The sequence below is a fragment of the Clinocottus analis genome, unplaced genomic scaffold (genome assembly GCF_023055335.1).
Source record: "Clinocottus analis isolate CAN_PGR_092001 unplaced genomic scaffold, fCliAna1.0.p SCAF_5, whole genome shotgun sequence".
Taxonomy (NCBI): domain Eukaryota; kingdom Metazoa; phylum Chordata; class Actinopteri; order Perciformes; family Cottidae; genus Clinocottus; species Clinocottus analis.
In genome coordinates this window covers 3,459,009-3,477,122 of record NW_027176207.1, presented here as the reverse complement: position 1 = coordinate 3,477,122, position 18,114 = coordinate 3,459,009, and the positions used below count along the sequence as shown (strand labels likewise).

At 42.6% G+C, this 18,114-nt stretch overlaps 2 protein-coding genes across 4 annotated transcripts in view; one reads left to right on the top strand and one right to left on the bottom strand.

Moving 5' to 3' along the window:
- Positions 1 to 10,786, top strand: part of LOC137802643 (galactosylgalactosylxylosylprotein 3-beta-glucuronosyltransferase 1-like) — a 23,320-nt gene extending 12,534 nt beyond the window's left edge. For 2 of the 3 annotated variants that reach the window (XM_068600667.1, XM_068600668.1), the window contains exons 3-8: positions 4,829 to 4,936; positions 6,383 to 6,525; positions 7,111 to 7,622; positions 7,779 to 8,075; positions 8,415 to 8,520; positions 9,320 to 10,786. In XM_068600667.1, the coding sequence (XP_068456768.1) occupies positions 6,414 to 6,525; positions 7,111 to 7,622; positions 7,779 to 8,075; positions 8,415 to 8,501 (1,008 nt within the window). In that variant the 5' untranslated portion in view covers positions 4,829 to 4,936; positions 6,383 to 6,413 and the 3' untranslated portion in view covers positions 8,502 to 8,520; positions 9,320 to 10,786. The remainder of the gene's footprint in view (positions 1 to 4,828; positions 4,937 to 6,382; positions 6,526 to 7,110; positions 7,623 to 7,778; positions 8,076 to 8,414; positions 8,521 to 9,319) is intronic. The other variant, XM_068600669.1, reaches the window with a different exon arrangement.
- On the bottom strand, positions 10,007 to 18,114 carry LOC137802642 (beta-galactosidase-1-like protein 2). The gene is made up of 19 exons (XM_068600666.1): positions 18,023 to 18,114; positions 17,332 to 17,517; positions 17,189 to 17,257; positions 16,684 to 16,779; positions 16,264 to 16,372; positions 16,077 to 16,169; positions 15,868 to 15,949; positions 15,630 to 15,694; positions 15,429 to 15,513; positions 14,383 to 14,520; positions 14,133 to 14,213; positions 13,928 to 14,037; positions 13,670 to 13,816; positions 12,444 to 12,515; positions 12,246 to 12,324; positions 12,058 to 12,145; positions 11,860 to 11,971; positions 11,669 to 11,785; positions 10,007 to 11,066 (listed from the first exon to the last, which is right to left on the bottom strand). The coding sequence occupies exons 1-19, from the start codon at positions 18,112 to 18,114 to the stop codon at positions 10,980 to 10,982; spliced, it is 1,908 nt and encodes a 635-aa protein (XP_068456767.1). The 3' UTR covers positions 10,007 to 10,979.

The window sequence follows — 18,114 nt, the reverse complement described above, 5'->3', positions numbered from 1 at the left end:
GCTCCAAACAAATAGAGGCCGCCATTTTATATCTACTGAATCTCTATATAGTCATCATGAAATATGAAAGATAAAAAAGCTAACAATGTACTAACAGCAGGCAAAGAATGCGCAAAAATCCACCAAACTGCTCAAATTCAGAGAGCCTATCGAAATAACACGGCTTTTACGGTTTAATGGATTTTTTATTGGATTAAATCCAAAGTGACAGCTACGAGATAAGGTCTGGAGATAAGGAGATTGGGGGCAGCTCCAGGAGTTTCAGCTTCAGTTCAGTGCGAGTCGTTATTCCACCCCCTAGACTCAGAGGTTGTCGGTTGGTGTTTTGACAGGCAACACTTGAATTGGCTTCATGGCTCAGTGCTTGCACAAAGTTAAATTGCCATGTTCACCGCTGAGTGCCCACAGCGTACAAACCTGCTTTATTTTGCAGATGCATTAAAACAAATTCAATGATGAGATGCATACGATCGTGAAAATCCGTTTTTTTTACACACACACACACACACACACACACCAGCTTCTGTGAAATTTCTCAGGCCTTCAGTTCATAGGCCTTTGTCAGCTACAAGTTCACAAAATCACATCTTTGTCCGAAACATTGGCCACGAAAAATAAAAATACAGATGTTCAGTTAATCATTACATTACGTATACTTTTTTTTATCCAAAGCGACAGCAATATGGATACGAACCAAAAGTTAGAATAATTATCTGTGCTATTAAGTGCTGAACTGCTACAAGTGCTGCAGTTAGAAACAAGAAGATAAATAGTTTTAGTTGTCATTTTGGACTACAGTGCAGTCTTAACTGATGAGTTTTCAGGCTGCAATGGAAGATGTTTACAGACATTTTTTTGCGGTAGTACTGTGCAGAGGAAATCAGTTTTTTGTTGTTGTACTGTGCAGAGGATATCAGTTTTTGGTGTACTACTGTGCAGAGGAAATCTGTTTTTTGTTGTTGTACTGTGCAGAGGAAATCAGTTTTTTAATACATAATAACAAATTAACTATGTGCAGGTTGTGTGGGTAGAAATCCCCAAATGTTGGATGTGGACACTGGGTGGCTGATGCCGTCTTTATGTAAAGATGAAGGTGAATCAAAGACGATACACAGTGTTATCATCATACCAGTTTCTACAATATTGTTATCTAATCTAAACTTTTGTTCCACTTATGAAGCTGTGTCACACTAGCGTCTGAATGAAGTCATGTCATTGCTGTGACATCGGATATCCAGACAGCTGCTGCTGTTTTGTTCTGTTTGCTTGTCTGTTGGCTCAGAAACTACTGAGCACATTGATATCGCTTCTTAACAGGTGACATTTTTTTGGAAAGAAGGCACTGATTAGTTTCTGATGCTGAAAGAACTTTACATGTTGGCTCATAACTCCTGAAGTGGAAACGTGTTTTCCCTGGGTTCCTTGATTCACTAACACTAAATATATCTCCATTGATATCCACGTATAGGTGAGAGAGCTGAGCATAAATCCACATAAAACTTGTGGTGTGTATGCGGAGTGGAAAAATGGGAAATTTGTTTTATTAGCGGACAACATGAATATTGTTTTTGTTCTGGGGAGAATTGACAGCAGCGTTTGAAGGTGATCACAATTGTGGGTGGATTACTGAATGAGCTGTTGTGCACAGGCCAAGGGACCCCAAATGTCTGAGGGGCCCTTGGCCTCAAGATTCAGCGACGACACAAATACACAAAAAGACTGCAAAGTAACAAAACAATAATCCACAATGGATATGAGTAGATTTAAACCGTGGCTTTGGCTTTTTGAAAAAAAAAAGGATTGTGAGATAAACACTGACGTACAAGTTAAGATAAACAATGTTAATATAGAGTATATATCCAGTATTATGGGAATAAACTTCCTTGGTGTGATATTCAGACATCAAATCTGCTCGAATATGTGCAAGCAAAGATAGAAAGGAGCGTTGCAGTTCTGGGACAAAAGAGGCACATTCTTGATCATAAAGCGCATCTGAATTACTGAGTGGAGGAGCGAGGGGGGGGCGGGGGGGGACACGTACAGAAGCACATTGTGCCCATTATGCTGATTACAAAAAATAGCCATGAGGATAGTGAACAATAAAGGATAACCCTAACACAGTAACACAGTGTTCTTAAAGTCAGATGCTTTCAGGTTCATGTGTCTGGAAGGATTTAAGACTTCCTGGCCAGCAGCAACAAATGTTCTCCAGTTTGTACCACATGAAAGAGTATGTGTATTTCAATTTGAGGGGTGAATTTATGGAATGGTTCAGATGAAGAAAATACAAATAAAAGCATATACATACATATATATATATATATATATATATATATATATATATATATATATATATATATATATATATATATTCATTTAGAAAAATGTATAAAAGAGAAGTACAGCAGTACCAGCAGGTGGTCTTGTCTCTCTCAGGGCTGTCACGCTCCCTGTTGTCCTTGCTATTGTTCTCTGCTTTTCTTATATTGAAATGATTATTTTTGAGTACATGTGATGAACATTCAGTCCATTATTAGGTGTAGAAAAGGACAGAACCTTCAAAGTGTTACTCCCTCCTCCTTTTCAAACATAAAATGTATTTAGTTCCTAGAATTTATTGTAGGAGTTCACTCTTTATTTTATTGCTTATTCTTGTTTTGTTTTCTTATTTTTTGTAATTGTTCAAAATGTATCTATCTAAACTGAATCTAAACATTCAACATTAATAGATTTTTTATAATATGAATCCAATTTTCACCAAATTGGCCCCACTATATATTTGTATAGGGAACCAAATCTAGGTAACCAGTGCACACATCGACTAAATTGAATGTAAATTTGCTTGTAGCTCATCCATGTACTGTACTTTTACTAACATAGGATGTAAGTGTTCCCCCAAAAAATCCACGATGTTTATTAAGATGCAGAAAAGAAGAAAAAAATCAAAATGTTCAACAAAATACTGATTTCTACACATTTAGATTGTTGTTTGATCCGAATCCGTGTATAATGTAGACGAGAGCACATCCTCCCAAACTGTTGCGGTTGCTCTCAGCCATGACATAATTAACCTTAAAATGGGCGTGCAAAATGATGGGGAGGTGGAGAGCGAGTCATCTCTTTTCAACATGATGCGAGAAGATAATTAGCTTCGTCTGAAGCAATAACACGCTGCTCATACATGACCCTGTTAAACCCATCCCGATGGGTTAATTAGCGGGCACAACCTTTGATCTCAGACTGGGGTTGATCCCTTTTTTAATCGAGGATTAGTTACGTCTAAAGCTTTGTGATTAACTGGCGGAGGATCCGTCTCATGAAGAGACTCCTGCGGAGAAGGAAAACAAAGGCGCACAGAGTGACTGGAGCCGGCATTGTTGCGAGCGCATATGTCTGTGTGTGCTTCAAGTTCTGTCATATCGTCTTTTCATTTTCTGTTCATTACTCCAGATGCACCAAACGTTCATAAATATCCAAATCTGCTCTCCCCCAGGTGTGCTGAATGATGAATCCCTCGGCGTGTGGCCGATTGCTCATTATTAGCATATGAGTCACGCCCCCTGATAACTATATAAGACAGGTGGTGTGCCGTGTGCAAATACTTAATTACAAATGGAGAGACGCCACCAAATAACAAAAAAAGGCTTTACAAAGACAAAGAACTTCAGCAGCAGTGAAATCCAGGTTCTGTTCAAAGAAATCGTGATGATTGTGTCAGTTCTGGCGTCATACAGCAGTATATAAGTCATAAAGCAGCAGTGTATAAGTCATAAAGCAGTATATAAGTCATATTGCAGTATATAAGTCATAAAGCAGTATATAAGTCATACGGCAGTATTTAAGTCATAAGTCATACTGCAGTATGTAAGTCATACAGCAGTATGACTTATATACTGCAGTATGTAAATCATACTGCAGTATATAAGTCATACAGCAGTATATAAGTCATACAGCAGTATATAAGTCATACAGCAGTATATAAGTCATACAGCAGTATATAAGTCATATTGCAGTATATAAGTCATACAGCATTATATAAGTCATATTGCAGTATATAAGTCATACAGCATTATATAAGTCATATTGCAGTATATAAGTCATACAGCATTATATAAGCCGTATAAAAACCTTGGATGAGGTTTTTATAGTCTGGAATCAGTGAACCAATAGTATTTTTTATAATCCAATAGTTATATATAGTCTAAAACATACAATAATCTAAACTACATCGTATAATATTGATGTTTTTGTTTTCCTCAAATTTAAAACTGGACCTTGCAGACTGTGAAAAGAAGATGTTTTTCTTATCTTGCTAAGAGTGCTCTCGTAATATGTAAAATGAAAAGAAGAGCAATAATAACAAAACAGTATTGAATCCCAGAAATCAGTAAGCACAAACTAAATTTGTTCTCATGTGGCGTGTTGCATGATGTCCACAAATGTCTACACTTTGCATTTATTTGCATTTATTTGTCCAACCTTCAGCCACACAAAAGCCTGTAAGACCCAAAGAAATATCATCTGAACCTTTGTTAGACTGCTGGCTGTAAACGGCCTGAAACACACTCCAACACACGCGTGACCTTTGGTAATGAATCATACCAAAAGCACAGATAAACAGCTGAATATTAAACATTTACCCTGCAAATTCTGTCTGGACGTGGCCGATCACGTCTCATCCTTGTGTACATTGTACCCTCGGGCCGGTCACATGACCACAAGAACAAATTCAACAGAGACAGAAACTTCTCCAGAGACCTCGACGTTGCTTTTCCCCCGAGATAAATGACAAGCAGATTCTCATCCTACGCGTCTTTTCTCTCTGTAGGGATCGTCGGCTGAACTGGACCTCCGAGAACTGGACCCACCCTCCCACCCGCTCATCATACGTAGCCTCAGTCCTTGAACTGACCATGTGCGTTGACTATAAACTGAGGTATGATAACAGCTTTTATATCCAGAGAGGGAGCATCCCGTAGTAAAGCTGCGCCTGAACCATCAGCTGAAAGGTGTGGTTCAGCGTCTCGCTAAAGAACTCGTGGACATGTGAACAAGAGGAGCCGAGGATGGAGTTTACATCAACTGGGAAACAGGCATGTCTGTAATCTAAAGCTCAGATAAAGGCCTGGCTATCTATTTCTATTTGTGAATTTGCAGTTTAATCTTTTGACATAAAATACGTAATTATTCCATTTTTGAACCGAACAACAGTTTTTTGACTGAAACTCCTTCCTAACAGGCCAAGACTTTGTTTTATTGTGATTTTTGTTGCAGATTCAGATTCTTTAAGTCCTAATCTTTCCAAAAAGGTGTCTTATTGACCGCTCCAGGAGGCATTTTTGGGGAATCTGGCTCATATCATGCTGGATGTTCATAGTTACCATCAAAATATCATTTAAAAGTGATATCTTTTGCAGATATACATTTTTTTCCCAAGACTTTGCTGAACAATTACATACAACAAAAACAAGTATTGTAATTAATTTGGGGTTCAAACGACAACTCAAACACAGAGGAAAACACTCAAACACAGAGAAAAGGAAGTCTGGAGCCAAAATTGGTTCGGTTCCACAGTTTTCAACGGGTTCAAGAACATATAGGCCTTAGTTGTATCAAGCTTTAACAGAACCTACAGAATAGTGAATCCACAACCTGTGTCCACCAATTTACAGACAGGAAAGGGCCACACTGAAGACCTCTTCAAATTACGAGCGCAAACGTTCTCTGGAATACACCAGTAGGCTTTCAAATGAGACACACACACACACACAAAAAGAAAGCTCTGAGCATTTTCTGACCTATTTTCTGTCGTGCGGCAGCTCCAGCAGGCTGAGACTGCTTTCTAACACAATGCCTCCTTCCTTGTAGTTTGCGCCCTGCAGCCGCAGTGTGTAGAGACTCAATAGACAACCACCATATATGGACTTCAAAATGCAATTCAGATACAGCGATGGGCCACTAGATTGGGGAACTCAGTCAACCAGTTCATCCCTCATTCACGGGCTAAAGACAGGATGCTAAATATAACTCTAAAAGCAGCGAATGACTGAATGGATTCGGAAGAAAGAGACTTTTCACATCATTTCTACAACCATACACGTCTGTCTGACTGACTGACGGCACAAAAAAACCCTTTTAAAAACATTATGTATTATATTATACAGCATTCTGAAAGAATTACACATCCAATGGTATTAACTGAGTTAAAAAAAATCCCCAAAATAATAATAAAATGTACAAAACTATAACAGCAATTGGATATGATATGAAATCAGAGGTATAACTATAACATTTGATTTCCAAAAGACGCTTGTTTCGCTAGCTCGTTGGTCATTTCACAGCTCACGGTTGTGCACCGCATCATGTGTCGTGTGCCTCGCAGGTAGAGGCATGACTCAGGTCTGACGCTGGAGATGCCGAAGAGACGAGACATCGTCGCCATTGTGTTGATCGTGTTGCCATGGACACTGCTCATTACCGTTTGGCACCAGAGCGCCATCACTCCTCTGCTCGCTGCACGAAAGGGTAAGGAAGGGTAAGGAAGGTGCGACCAATGTGTGTAGCCTTGTCTGTGAAGACCCGCCCCCTTTGTTACACCTCTGATTGGCACTGACCCCGAAAAACAATAATGTGTGTGAGCCGTGGTGGGCCACTTCCACCCTGATGCAATCACTGCCCAATTTTAAAATGAGAGCAATATTGATAGAAAAATGCTGCAGTGTCGGTTTACACCTGTCCCGGCCCTGGAAGGCCCAACGTAGACCCGACGTGGCGGTAAGACGCCTGATCCTCCTGACCCCGTATCTTCGATGGAGTTCAAATTTGGGTGCAACTTAACGATGTGTTGGTGCACCCAAATAAAGAAGTTAGGTGCACTGGGGCCAAGAAATCTGTTGGTCTGGAGCCCAGATTTTAAAAAAAAAAGTCACATTTCGGTAAAATGTCGATGAGTGTAATACAGAAGATTACTTATATGATAAGTGTTTAGCATCAAATTATCTACGGATTAAAGGGAATCCACACTATCTCGTGTAGGAAACACATCTGAATATGTCTTCAGTGGTTGTCAGCACACAGAGGCTCACCGTTATCCTTTCCCCTCCTGGCCAGATGACAGACGGGATGGTCGCTCCAATTCCCGGAATACTTTTGCCCTCAAGGAGTCCTGCTCCCTGCAGAACAGGGACATCGTGGAGGTGGTGCGCACTGAGTACGTGTACAGCCGGCCCCCGCCGTGGTCCGACGTCCTGCCCACCATCCACGTCATCACTCCCACCTACAGCCGGCCGGTGCAGAAGGCAGAGCTGACCCGTCTGACCAACACCTTGCTGCACGTGCCCAACCTGCACTGGCTCCTGGTGGAGGACTCCCAGAGGAGGACCTCGCTGGTCGGCCGTCTCCTCCAGGAGACGGGACTCAACTACACCCACCTGAACGTGGAGACGCCCAGGAACTATAAGGTACGCGGGGACACTCGGGACCCGCGGATACCTCGGGGGACCATACAGAGGAACCTGGCCCTGCGGTGGCTCCGGGAGACCTTCGGCGTAAACAGAAGCCAGTCTGGGATTGTCTACTTCGCGGACGATGACAACACGTACAGCCTGGAGCTGTTTGAGGAGGTAAGGATGTATGTTTCCAAACATGATGCAGACAGAGCATCGTTTCTCTCTCCACCTCATCCTTTCACCGACGTCTTACTCTGCATTTCAAGATTCAGGGAATTAAAAAAAAAAAGCATCAAATGAGTGATCCCTGTCTCTGTTTTCAACTAACAGATGCGTTCCACCAAAAAGGTGTCGGTGTGGCCCGTAGCCTTTGTGGGTGGCCTACGCTATGAATCCCCGAAAGTAAACACCTTGGGCAAGGTGTACGGCTGGAAGACTGTGTTCGACCCACACCGGCCCTTCGCCATCGACATGGCTGGGTTCGCTGTGAACCTGCGCCTCATTCTGTCCAAACCTCAGGCTTATTTCAAGTTACGGGGAGTGAAGGGAGGCTACCAGGAGAGCAGTTTGTTAAGGGAGCTGGTCACTCTCAGCGATTTGGAGCCTAAGGCTGCTAACTGCACTAAGGTAGGAAGACAGGGCTCTCTGCATGTTGTGCAACCATTGTGAATTGGCAATAAACCAAGCCGCTTGTGTAAATGCTGCTCGTGTAAGAGAACGTGTCTTGAGATCCCTCGCTGTCATAACAGCTTGTTCTTAAAGTCAATAAACTGTCAGCTTACAGCCAACTCTGATACGCTTACAGCCCTGTTAAAATATGCTACATTCTGCCTCTAGACATTGTGTAGCAAGCATGACGTAGTGTATTACAACTGCACAGCACTGCGGGCCAAAATGTAAGTTTGAATGTTTTATCATACTGGCTGTATTTCTGCCTGTCTCCATCTATTTCTTTTTTACCCGCAGGTATTAGTATGGCACACACGGACAGAGAAGCCTGTGCTCGTAAATGAGGGCAAGAAGGGATTTACAGACTCTAATGTGGAGATATGACATACTTCATCTGACACAGGTAATGGCAGAGATTTAGAAATGCAAATTGCTGCATTTCCACACTGATTATTCTGGGGGATGTGCCAAAGGAGAGCTTCCTCTCTCATATGTGCACGATGAGATATGGACCTTTACTTGAAATAGCTGTCTGACCTTTACAGAACATTTTTTTAGAGGATTGTATCCTGCAGATTTGGCTATGATTGGTTATCAAATGCAATGTTAGCCACACTCGCGCCGTGGCTCTAAAGGTAGCAATGTTGCTCTCTGAGTCAGTGCACTACTTTGACCCAAACTAATAATGGATGGATTTCTGTGAATGCGTACAGACTTTTACTGTCCCGAGGATGAATCCTACTGACTTTGGTGACCCCCTGACCTTTAATATAGCACCACCATGAGGTTAATATTTTATTTTTTGTCTACTGGACTGATTTATTATTTTGTACAAGCGTTCATGGTCCCCAGAAAATAGATCCTAATGACTTTGGTGATCGCCTGAGTTTTCCTCTAGCGACATCATCGGATTGAAATTTGAATTTCAATACTTTGGTTTGTGGCCAATTACCTGCTAGACAGCATTAGCCTCAACTGCATATTGTATGTTGTGCTATATAGCAAACATTGCATGCTAACATGCTAATTTACCAAGATAGTGAACATGGTGAACAAACCTGCTTAGCATCAAGACGTTAGCATTGCAGCTGTGAGCTTGTTAGTGTGCTGTAGTTAGCATTTAGCTCACACGTGGCTGTACACTCGGTTGTCTTGTTCATAAAAAGTACTAACGTCTCTTGTTTGCATGTCCGTTCCGTTAGGAGCGCGTCTCCATTGGGTTCTACGTGGATTCAAACCAACCTCAGCGCTCCTTCCAGTAATATCCAGGGGTCCAAAATATCATCACATCACAGTCCAGCTGCTGTACTTCATCAATGGAGGCACACCTGTCCGACCCCGGGAGGCAGCACAAGCCGGGTGCTTGGACGGACCACCGAGCATCGAAGCACAACTGCACATGGAACGTGCTGCTCAGAGCACTGGTTGATGCGAGTCACCGGTAGGAGTTGCCAAACGGAGCTTGCCCACTGGGGTCTCCTCGGAGAGCCGAAACAAAGGATGTTACGTGATTTTAACTGCAGGAAGCGATGGCACGGCAAGCAATAAAGAGCCCTCTGAGCGCAGACAACACCAGCCAACCATCCAATCAGCATTAAATAGGGCCCTTTTGTTCTCAGGCGATCTGGCTGTCGGGCACAGGCCTGCATGGAGGAACAGAAGGGGCCCTTGTCTTAAGTGAGTCAGCACTGACTGACAGACTGCACTGAGGGGATCTGAGCCCCCCACATACACTTGTACTGTACAACACTGAGCTATTTAGCACCATGAACCCAGCACTAATTAGGAGTCCTGTTACTCCCCAACACACATTCACACATGCTCAGCTGTCACACTGCACACAGTGAGCACACGGACACACATGCACTGAAAAGCACGGAACAATGATTTATTACAGTATAACAGCGACGTCCTCTCTGACAGCCATTTACTCCAAGCTCTTGTTTATTCCTGACATGCTGTAACACTACTGAGGTTTACTCATATTTAAAAAGAAGATTCAGTATCCCTAGTGGCCTGTTCACCTCACAGTCATCTGCATATAAGCTAATTAAGATCCCACTAAGTGAACTGATGGTTTCTCAGTTGAATTATTTATTGTTTCGGTGTAACTGGTACCATTCACTTGTTAGTCGTGAGCTATGCATGTGTGAATCAATGGGATACGAAGGCATTACTCTAAAAATTGGATGTGCATCCTTTCAAATAGCTGTATTACACAATCTAATTATCCCCTCGATGGATGGCTGGCTTGCAAGTGATGATTTCATACCCCATTGACTTGCAGTGGCACTGCTTACAAATGCTAATGTTCTCAGACTCTGTGGCTGTGAGGAGTTTGGTGAGTTGCCGATGTTTCAGGCATCCAAAACTTTCACTCAAAGATCGGGTCTGATGTTGTTACAATGCTGCTTGTGTTTCATTTGAAAGCTGTTCACGTCACTCCTGCCTCAGCTCAGATTGTCCCATAAACCATTTTTTTGTTTTTTTGCACAGAAGAATTCATTAACTGCACTCTGCAGTATATTCACACAAGCAATACAAATCTAACAGAAATATCAAATGTATTACCCTTTAAGTGGAAATCCTTGGGTAAGAGAATATACTTGGTAATTTTGCTCTATGTGTAAAGAGTCACTGTATCTGAAGCTATAAACTGCTCCCATACAAACATGCCTCTCTCTGTTTTTAATATTTGTCTGTATAGATGCAGATTTTAAGGTCCCATATCAGACAAGGGCCATGATATGAATTATATTGATATCTCTGAGTTTGAAAGTTTGACCTTATGAAAGAAGCACTTTGTTAAAAGACACATTTTTACACAAAAAAAAACAATGCCCGTACAGGCAGGGATGACAATCATTGGATGTCTGCTGCCATGCCAAGATCAGGCGTGTCCTCAAAGTAGACCTTGTAGTCACCCTCCAGCTCTTCAAACACAATGACCTTATTCATTTCAACAGAAAGACAAAGAAAAAGAGAGTTAGCGCTTTGACACTTGACTTTTGCTGCGTTTTCACACACCGTAATGTAAAAATGTGTCTTTCAAGTTCATCAAAATGCCAAAATTGAGTTAAGATGATACCACTCTCATGTCTGTACGCTAACAATGAAGCTAAAGCCAGCAGCCAGTCAGGTTAGCTTAGCTTACCTTGGCATAAAGACTGTGTACAGGGGGGAAATAGCTAGTCAACCTGGCTCAGGTTCAAATAATCTTTCACCAGCACCTCCAAAGATATCTTAATAACATGTCATATATCTTTCTTTAATCTATACAAAAACCTCAACAAAACAATAACCACTTGTTGCATTTTTTTTTTGACTGATTATTTAAAAGGCGGAGGCAGTGAGTACGGATAAGACAAACTACTCCTAACGATTTAATTAATAAGCTTTAGTGGCAATTTGAGGAACTTTGCATACAAAAGCCAGGCTGGCTGTTTGCCTGTTTCTCGTCTTCATGCTAAGCTAAACTAATTGGGTCATACAATAGCAGAGTGTATTTCCAAAAAGGTTCGATTCAAGTACTGGGTTGTGCACAGCTGTACCTGGTTGATCCCACTGTTGAGAAAGGGACCGGGGAGGTAGAGAGCCTGCTGGGGCCCAATGGACCAGTAGCGGCCGAGATTCAGCCCATTGATGAACACAACGCCTTTCTCCCACGCCTGTCAATGTATACATGAAGTAATTTGCACGAAAATGTCCATAGCACAAAAACTCTACATTTAATTTCACTTACAGGCAGCTTCACAAACGTGTCACTCGGATACCCGTAAGCAAACAGCCTTCCCATGAAGAATCCAGGGAAGCTGGGAGTGTTGGGAAGAGATCTCCAAGGTGCCTGATAAAGACTGAAACAGGGCAACCACTTCAAACACACTATTACAACATAATTAAAGTGATATGCAATGCTTTAGATTCAATAAAGCGTACAAACCTATCAATAAAGCTGGGTTTCATATCCAGGCTGTACATTGTAAAATCCCGCAAAGGGGTATTATTTAATAAAATGTCTCCCACAAGGCCTGCAAGAACACAAATCAAAATTGGCTTGTACGCTACCCACTGAGTGCTTGAGTGATTTAACAGCAGGCACAGCGATGCACTTCATATTCTGTCGATCACCTTTATGTTGTTTGTCAAGGTCTCTTCCCTGGTGAACTCGTCCACAGTTTTCCACCAATAAACTCAAGGTACGCCGTCCCTGTAGGGATTGATTGCTTTTATGTATTTTGTGAGACTCAAGAGCCGACACTTCAGCATCCATCACACCTCATAACTGTGAAAGACGTTTATTGGACATTGACCAACTTGATGCCATACCTTACCGTCAGGAACCGCCAGCTCCAGGTTTTGACGCTTGAAAAGGCCAATGTAGCGTCTGTCCACAAACACCTAGGAGGACAAATAGCGCTGTCAAATAGATAATATTATCCTACATAACACATAAACTCTGCTTCACTTGAAGGAAATATCTCAAAGGTGGCTTTAGGTTTGCCAGCTATGACCACATTAATCACCCAAACACAACTGCTATGTGCTGTATGTCCTGAAATGTGTACTGTGGCATACCAACAACACTGATAACCCTGTTTGATATTGAAGGAATGGTTCAACATTTTTGTAAATACACCTACTGCTTTGAGAATGAGAAGATTCTCACCACTTTCATATCTATCCGACAGTTGGAACTAAGGGAAAACAACGAGTCTGACTCTGTCCGATGGGAACAGAACCAGCCCACCAGCACTCCCATTATATTTTATATCTTTGTAAAGTCCTCGCGGATTTCCAACGCTAACTTCAGGAAGTAATCTCCTGTAAAATCACCGACTTGTCACTCTTTCCCTTGGTGAGCTCTTTCCCTGCTTGCAGTTTAAAAAAAATAATATTTTGTGTACATACTGTGTCTCGTCTAAATTACGGTAAAATAGAATATTTTCGAAAATGTCCTTTGGGATCAGTTTCAGCAACTACAAAGATAGCAAAGATGATGATGTAGGGAATTATTTCACAGAGGGCCATCACATCTTGACTGCAAAAAGTCCCAGGGTGTCAAATACCGACGCTTTGTCGCGGCTACCAGCGACTGATACCAACGCACAACGCACCCGCAGGTGTCTTTATTAGACACACTGGGCTCTCAAGTAACTACTTTATAAAAACCCATCTGCTCAGAAAAATGTATCTGGGAATGCGATGACGTGACATAAAGACGGAAAAAACCTGCACACAGTGTGTGGGAGGAGTCAACCCGATACTGGATGTTGACCCAGGAGGCCGATTCGAGACTGATGTTCATTTTCCAAAGTGTATCGTGAAGTTACGTGAGAGATGTATGTGATGTGCTTTAAGTACCGATGTTGCATTTCACTTTTTGTACAAACTAATCTTATCCCAACCATGATGTTTTTCTTTAGCCCTAACTAACTGGTTCTGATGTCTAAATCTAAGCAAGATGGGTGACTCAGTGTGTTACAAAATGACGGCCAGGGGTCTGACAAGTGAGATCATGTGAGATCATGCCATCATATACCATGAGGACTCACCAGGGCACGATCTCGGACATTGTCTCCGGACTTCAGTAATCCTCCACTGGTGATGGTAACCTCATACAGCGTGTATCCATAGGACTGGCCGTTCCCGTTGTTCACAGGTAGATTCTCCATGCTTACTGGCTTAGGTGACTTAAACGGCTGGAGGAAGCAAAACACAATACATTAAAATATCTACTGAATAAAAAAAACTAAATGTGCTTTGTTTTTTCATACACATAGAGGCAACAGATAATCTTACATAAAACGTACTCCCTCAGTGAAGCTCAAAGCATCCCATAATGACAGGTGCTGGTACATGATAGCAGGTTCATAAGACTCCCTGTAATGCAGGACTGGCATGTCAGGGAAACCGCCTCCTCCTGCACAGAAAGGTCAAAGACAGCATCAAGCAAAGAGGTTAGTCACAGCGAGTAATCACATATTTCATTCTCCTCTCAGTTTAGTGTTAACTTACCGTTGTATAGAGAAAGTAAATCCCTAAGGAGGTGATACTTTGGAGTATACTCCCCCGCCTCAGACAAGGGAGCATCATAATCTGAAAAACACCACAGTGTAACATAGATTTACTACAATCTGCTGCCACCTGCTGGGTCTTGAGGTCAATGCTGTTCTGTGGACAGCGAGGAGCATGTTCTCCAGCTCTGACACGGCAGCGCTTCATCATTATCATAACAAAAAACAATGTAAATTTGCATCAAACCAACCGTAGCTGGGGACCAACGCCTTGTAGGAAGGATCGGCGCACGCTCCGCTCATGAAGCCAAAACTGGAGCCTCCGTGGAACATGTAGAGGTTGACAGACATGCCCCGCCTCAGCATCTCTCTCACTGTGGACATCATGTCTGACAGAAAGGTCAACACGGTCCCATTGTTTAACACATTTACTCCTTAATTAAATACATGAAAGGTCCCTGCAACAAGAAAATCAATCATAACACAGCCACTGACATCTTTTTTTGTCCACATTTGCATTTGTGTTGTTGGCATGTAGCTGGTATTGCTTATGCAAAAAGCAATGCGATAGGAAAACAAACATAATGCAAATGAGGGAGTGAGCTGGAAAGCATTTGTTTACAAAGTAACTTGAGGTTGCTGGTGTGTAAATCTCAAATAATTATTGTATGAAGGGAGTCAGTGTCCGTGACAAAGGACTCGTCTCATGGCTGCGAGAAGCCAAAGTTGGCGTTCAGACTGAAAACAGACGTTCGTTAAGTGGTTCAGTTTTGGTGCAGAATTGAGTTTTACTCTAATGTGTTTTTCGAGGCTTTCAAAAGGCCACAAACAGCATTTTGAACGAGACAAACTTCATTAACTATGTTAATATCAAATTATTTTGGATACAGAATAATTGTGAAATGTGTTTGGCCACCTACACAACAGTAAGAAGTATTGGGATATGCAACAACCTCGATATAAAGAAGCAATTTTGACAATTTATGAATAAAACCTTTCATTGCAGGTCTTCAGGCATCAAATAGCCATGATCGGGGATCCACCTCAATAAAAAATGAATTAGATTTTTTTAAATTTCTTATTAGATAGTTGATGGGGAGGAAACAGAAAAGTAGGAATAGAAAAAGGCGTACGTCATGAAGGAAAGGCTCCAACATCTCGCCTAGGATTCAGATTTATTTTGGGTTAAATAGTGCAACACAGACTTCAGCCAACAATCAGACCAAGGATGACCCAGGCTAACTAGGAAGAAGAGGTTAGCACAGACAGAAAGGTGACAAGAAGAAACCTTCCTTACCCTCCGGGGGAAGCACATGGTGGAGGTCCCCCCACACGTCATACCAGCCGGTCCAGTAGTCCATCACCATGGTGGGGCTGTTGGGCTGAGAGACACACCATCAGCTCACACCGCCAACCGGCCAGGTGTTTCATTACCCGTCTGCGGGACGTCGCTCGGCGCCAGACGGTGAAACGGTGGTGAGAGGTAAGATACACACACCTGGATCGCGTACAGATCCTGAAGATCCCTCTGATTCAGCTTCTGCAGCTTCACTGACCTGATGGCTACAAGATGGGAAATCACAAGGTAAGCTTTACGCCTGTGTGTGTGTGTGTGTGTGTGTGTGTGTGTGTGTGTGTGTGTGTGTGTGTGTGTGTGTGTGTGTGTGTGTGTGTGTGTGTGTGTGTGTGTGTGTGTGTGTGTGTGTGTGTGTGTGCGCACTAATAAAAGGCTGTACCTCCATCCACACCCCCAGACTTCAACGTGTTGTGGTAATCTGATGTGAGCAGGAGCTCGCTGATCCCTTTGGACTGTAAAGCCTCTCAAAATAAAACAGAATGTCAGATCCAATTGATTTATTCTCTTAATATTCATTCCTTGCTTATGCATGTGTGTTTTTATTGAAGTTTGAGGTGGCATTTTAATCAAGCAAGCCTATGGCATCACCTCTTTAATGAAAAGCATGTAGCTTTCATCCTTCGCAAAGGATCCATACTCGTTTTCAACCTGCACTGCAATGATGGGTCCTCCTTTCTTGAACTAAAAAAACATATAAATAAAACATAAATGTCAAAATAAATCGACCTGGAGCTCGAAACAGACTTGTTTTCAGCTTTGGTGAGAAAAAAGCGACCTGAAGTGGAACCACTCTTGGGATTAGTTTGTCAAAAAAGGTATTGACAGCCTGAGTAAAGCCCGGGTGAGTCGTCCTCAGCCTCATGCTGCCGTCACGGAGGAGCCAGCTGTGCAGAGACAGAAAAAAACAAGATGTCACAGAGCTGCAAGTACAACAGGGCCACAGTACGTCTAAAATACCAGACAGAGATGCACACACTGGGTGAGTCTTCCCTTACTTACAGCGACATGTGACTTTTCTTTAACTCAACAAAAAGTCCCTTACAGAGGTAATCTAATTTATTCAGGGACAAAGAGTCGTACAGGCTTTGGGTTCAATCTGCATCTTTCTGCGATATATTCACCGAACATCTGGGTTCCTATACACAATCATATGAACATTTTTCCTCAAATAATTATAGGAATACTAGCACTATACCTTGGCAGTCCTCCTAGGTCCAGCTCAGAGGAAATGTAGGGCCCTGGACGCAAAATCACCCACAAACCCAATTCAGCAGCGAGGTTGATATAAGCTCTGAAACCCACACGAAGGAGAAAATTAAAAAGCATATTTTTTTTTCTGTTCAGACCCCCTAAGCGAGACCCCCGTATCTCGTCGTTTGAGAAGCGTGAGACGTGCTGGGCAACGGCGGCGGCAGGCCGAGGCGTCACGTCCCTCCTCACTTATCACCGGCTGTGTGGTTAATTGCTTGATAAGCTGCTGTTGTTGGGGAGATGCTGCCGTTGTCAGGTGGGACCTCTCTGCCTCCGGCTTGTCCCCGGAGCGCCGGGGCTCAGATAATGAGAGGGAGAGGAGACTATTCCCCACACACCCTGAGAGCAGGTAGTATTGACAACAGCGACGATAGCGCGAGGTGTTTTCATTCTTATTATGGATGTGTGCCGGTTGTGTATTACATACAATCGAGAGCACGACGCCTTACACTAAATCCAGCTGTGTGTGGAAGTTGAAAACCCCTCTCTCCGGCTGGTGCAGACTCCACGGCACGTACCTGCGAGGACAGGATGTTAAACACTGGAGCCAAGCCTGAGAGACAAAACACATCCACAGGAGTTGTTCCCATACGTCGTGAGTGTGTTGATGCCACAGGCCTTCATCTTCATCAGACGGTCCCTCCAGTAGGCCCTGGGCACGCGGAAATAGTGGACGGATCCCCCGAGGATGCGGAAGGGCTGTCCCTCCAGGGTGAACTGGGACGAGTTGGCACTCAGGCCCACCTTCCTGCTCATCCTCCATTCCCCCGCTGGCATGCTTGCGTGGAAGAGGAGTTCAATTGTGTCACACACTTACATAATATTGTAGGCAATTGTGTCTGAATAGACCACATGACATGTTCGAAGGGAATTTGCAGGCATCTTTTGTTTTTCAAATACAGAGGGACCATATTTGAGTTTAGAGAATTTAGCGCGCCGTATTTAACTTTTCAAATGTTACATTTCATTTTTCACTCTCTATATGATTTTCTATAGCATCCTTTATGGTATAGAGCAGCTCTACATTTGTTTTCCTCCAGAGAAACATATGAACTAGAGTGATACCGCATTGTGAGTACAGCCCAAAAAGTCAAATTGTTTCACTATTCCTTTACTGAATATAATTACACCAATATAATATACCAATATAATACTGCATAGTGTCTGTGCACTGAGACTTATGGTATCTCCATCTTAATTTAGCCAATCATTAAGGCACTGCATTAGTTGCAGTCTCCGATTTGTTTGAACTGAATAGATATAACGTTGACAACTTTACTTACCTGACATATTTGTACACAATGTAGCCAACAATGCACAGGCAGATAAGTGCATATTTCCTTTTGTGAGCGTTTCTTATCCTCAAGACAACCAT

Coding starts and splice junctions, on each gene's coding strand:
- LOC137802642 (XM_068600666.1), bottom strand. CDS start 18,114: ATGGTTGTCTTGAGGATAAGAAACGCTCACAAAAGGAAATATGCACTT. Junction 14,214..14,382: donor GGCGTTGGTCCCCAGCTACG/GTTGGTTTGATG, acceptor GGTGTTTTTCAG/ATTATGATGCTCCCTTGTCT. Junction 11,786..11,859: donor ACACGTTTGTGAAGCTGCCT/GTAAGTGAAATT, acceptor ATACATTGACAG/GCGTGGGAGAAAGGCGTTGT.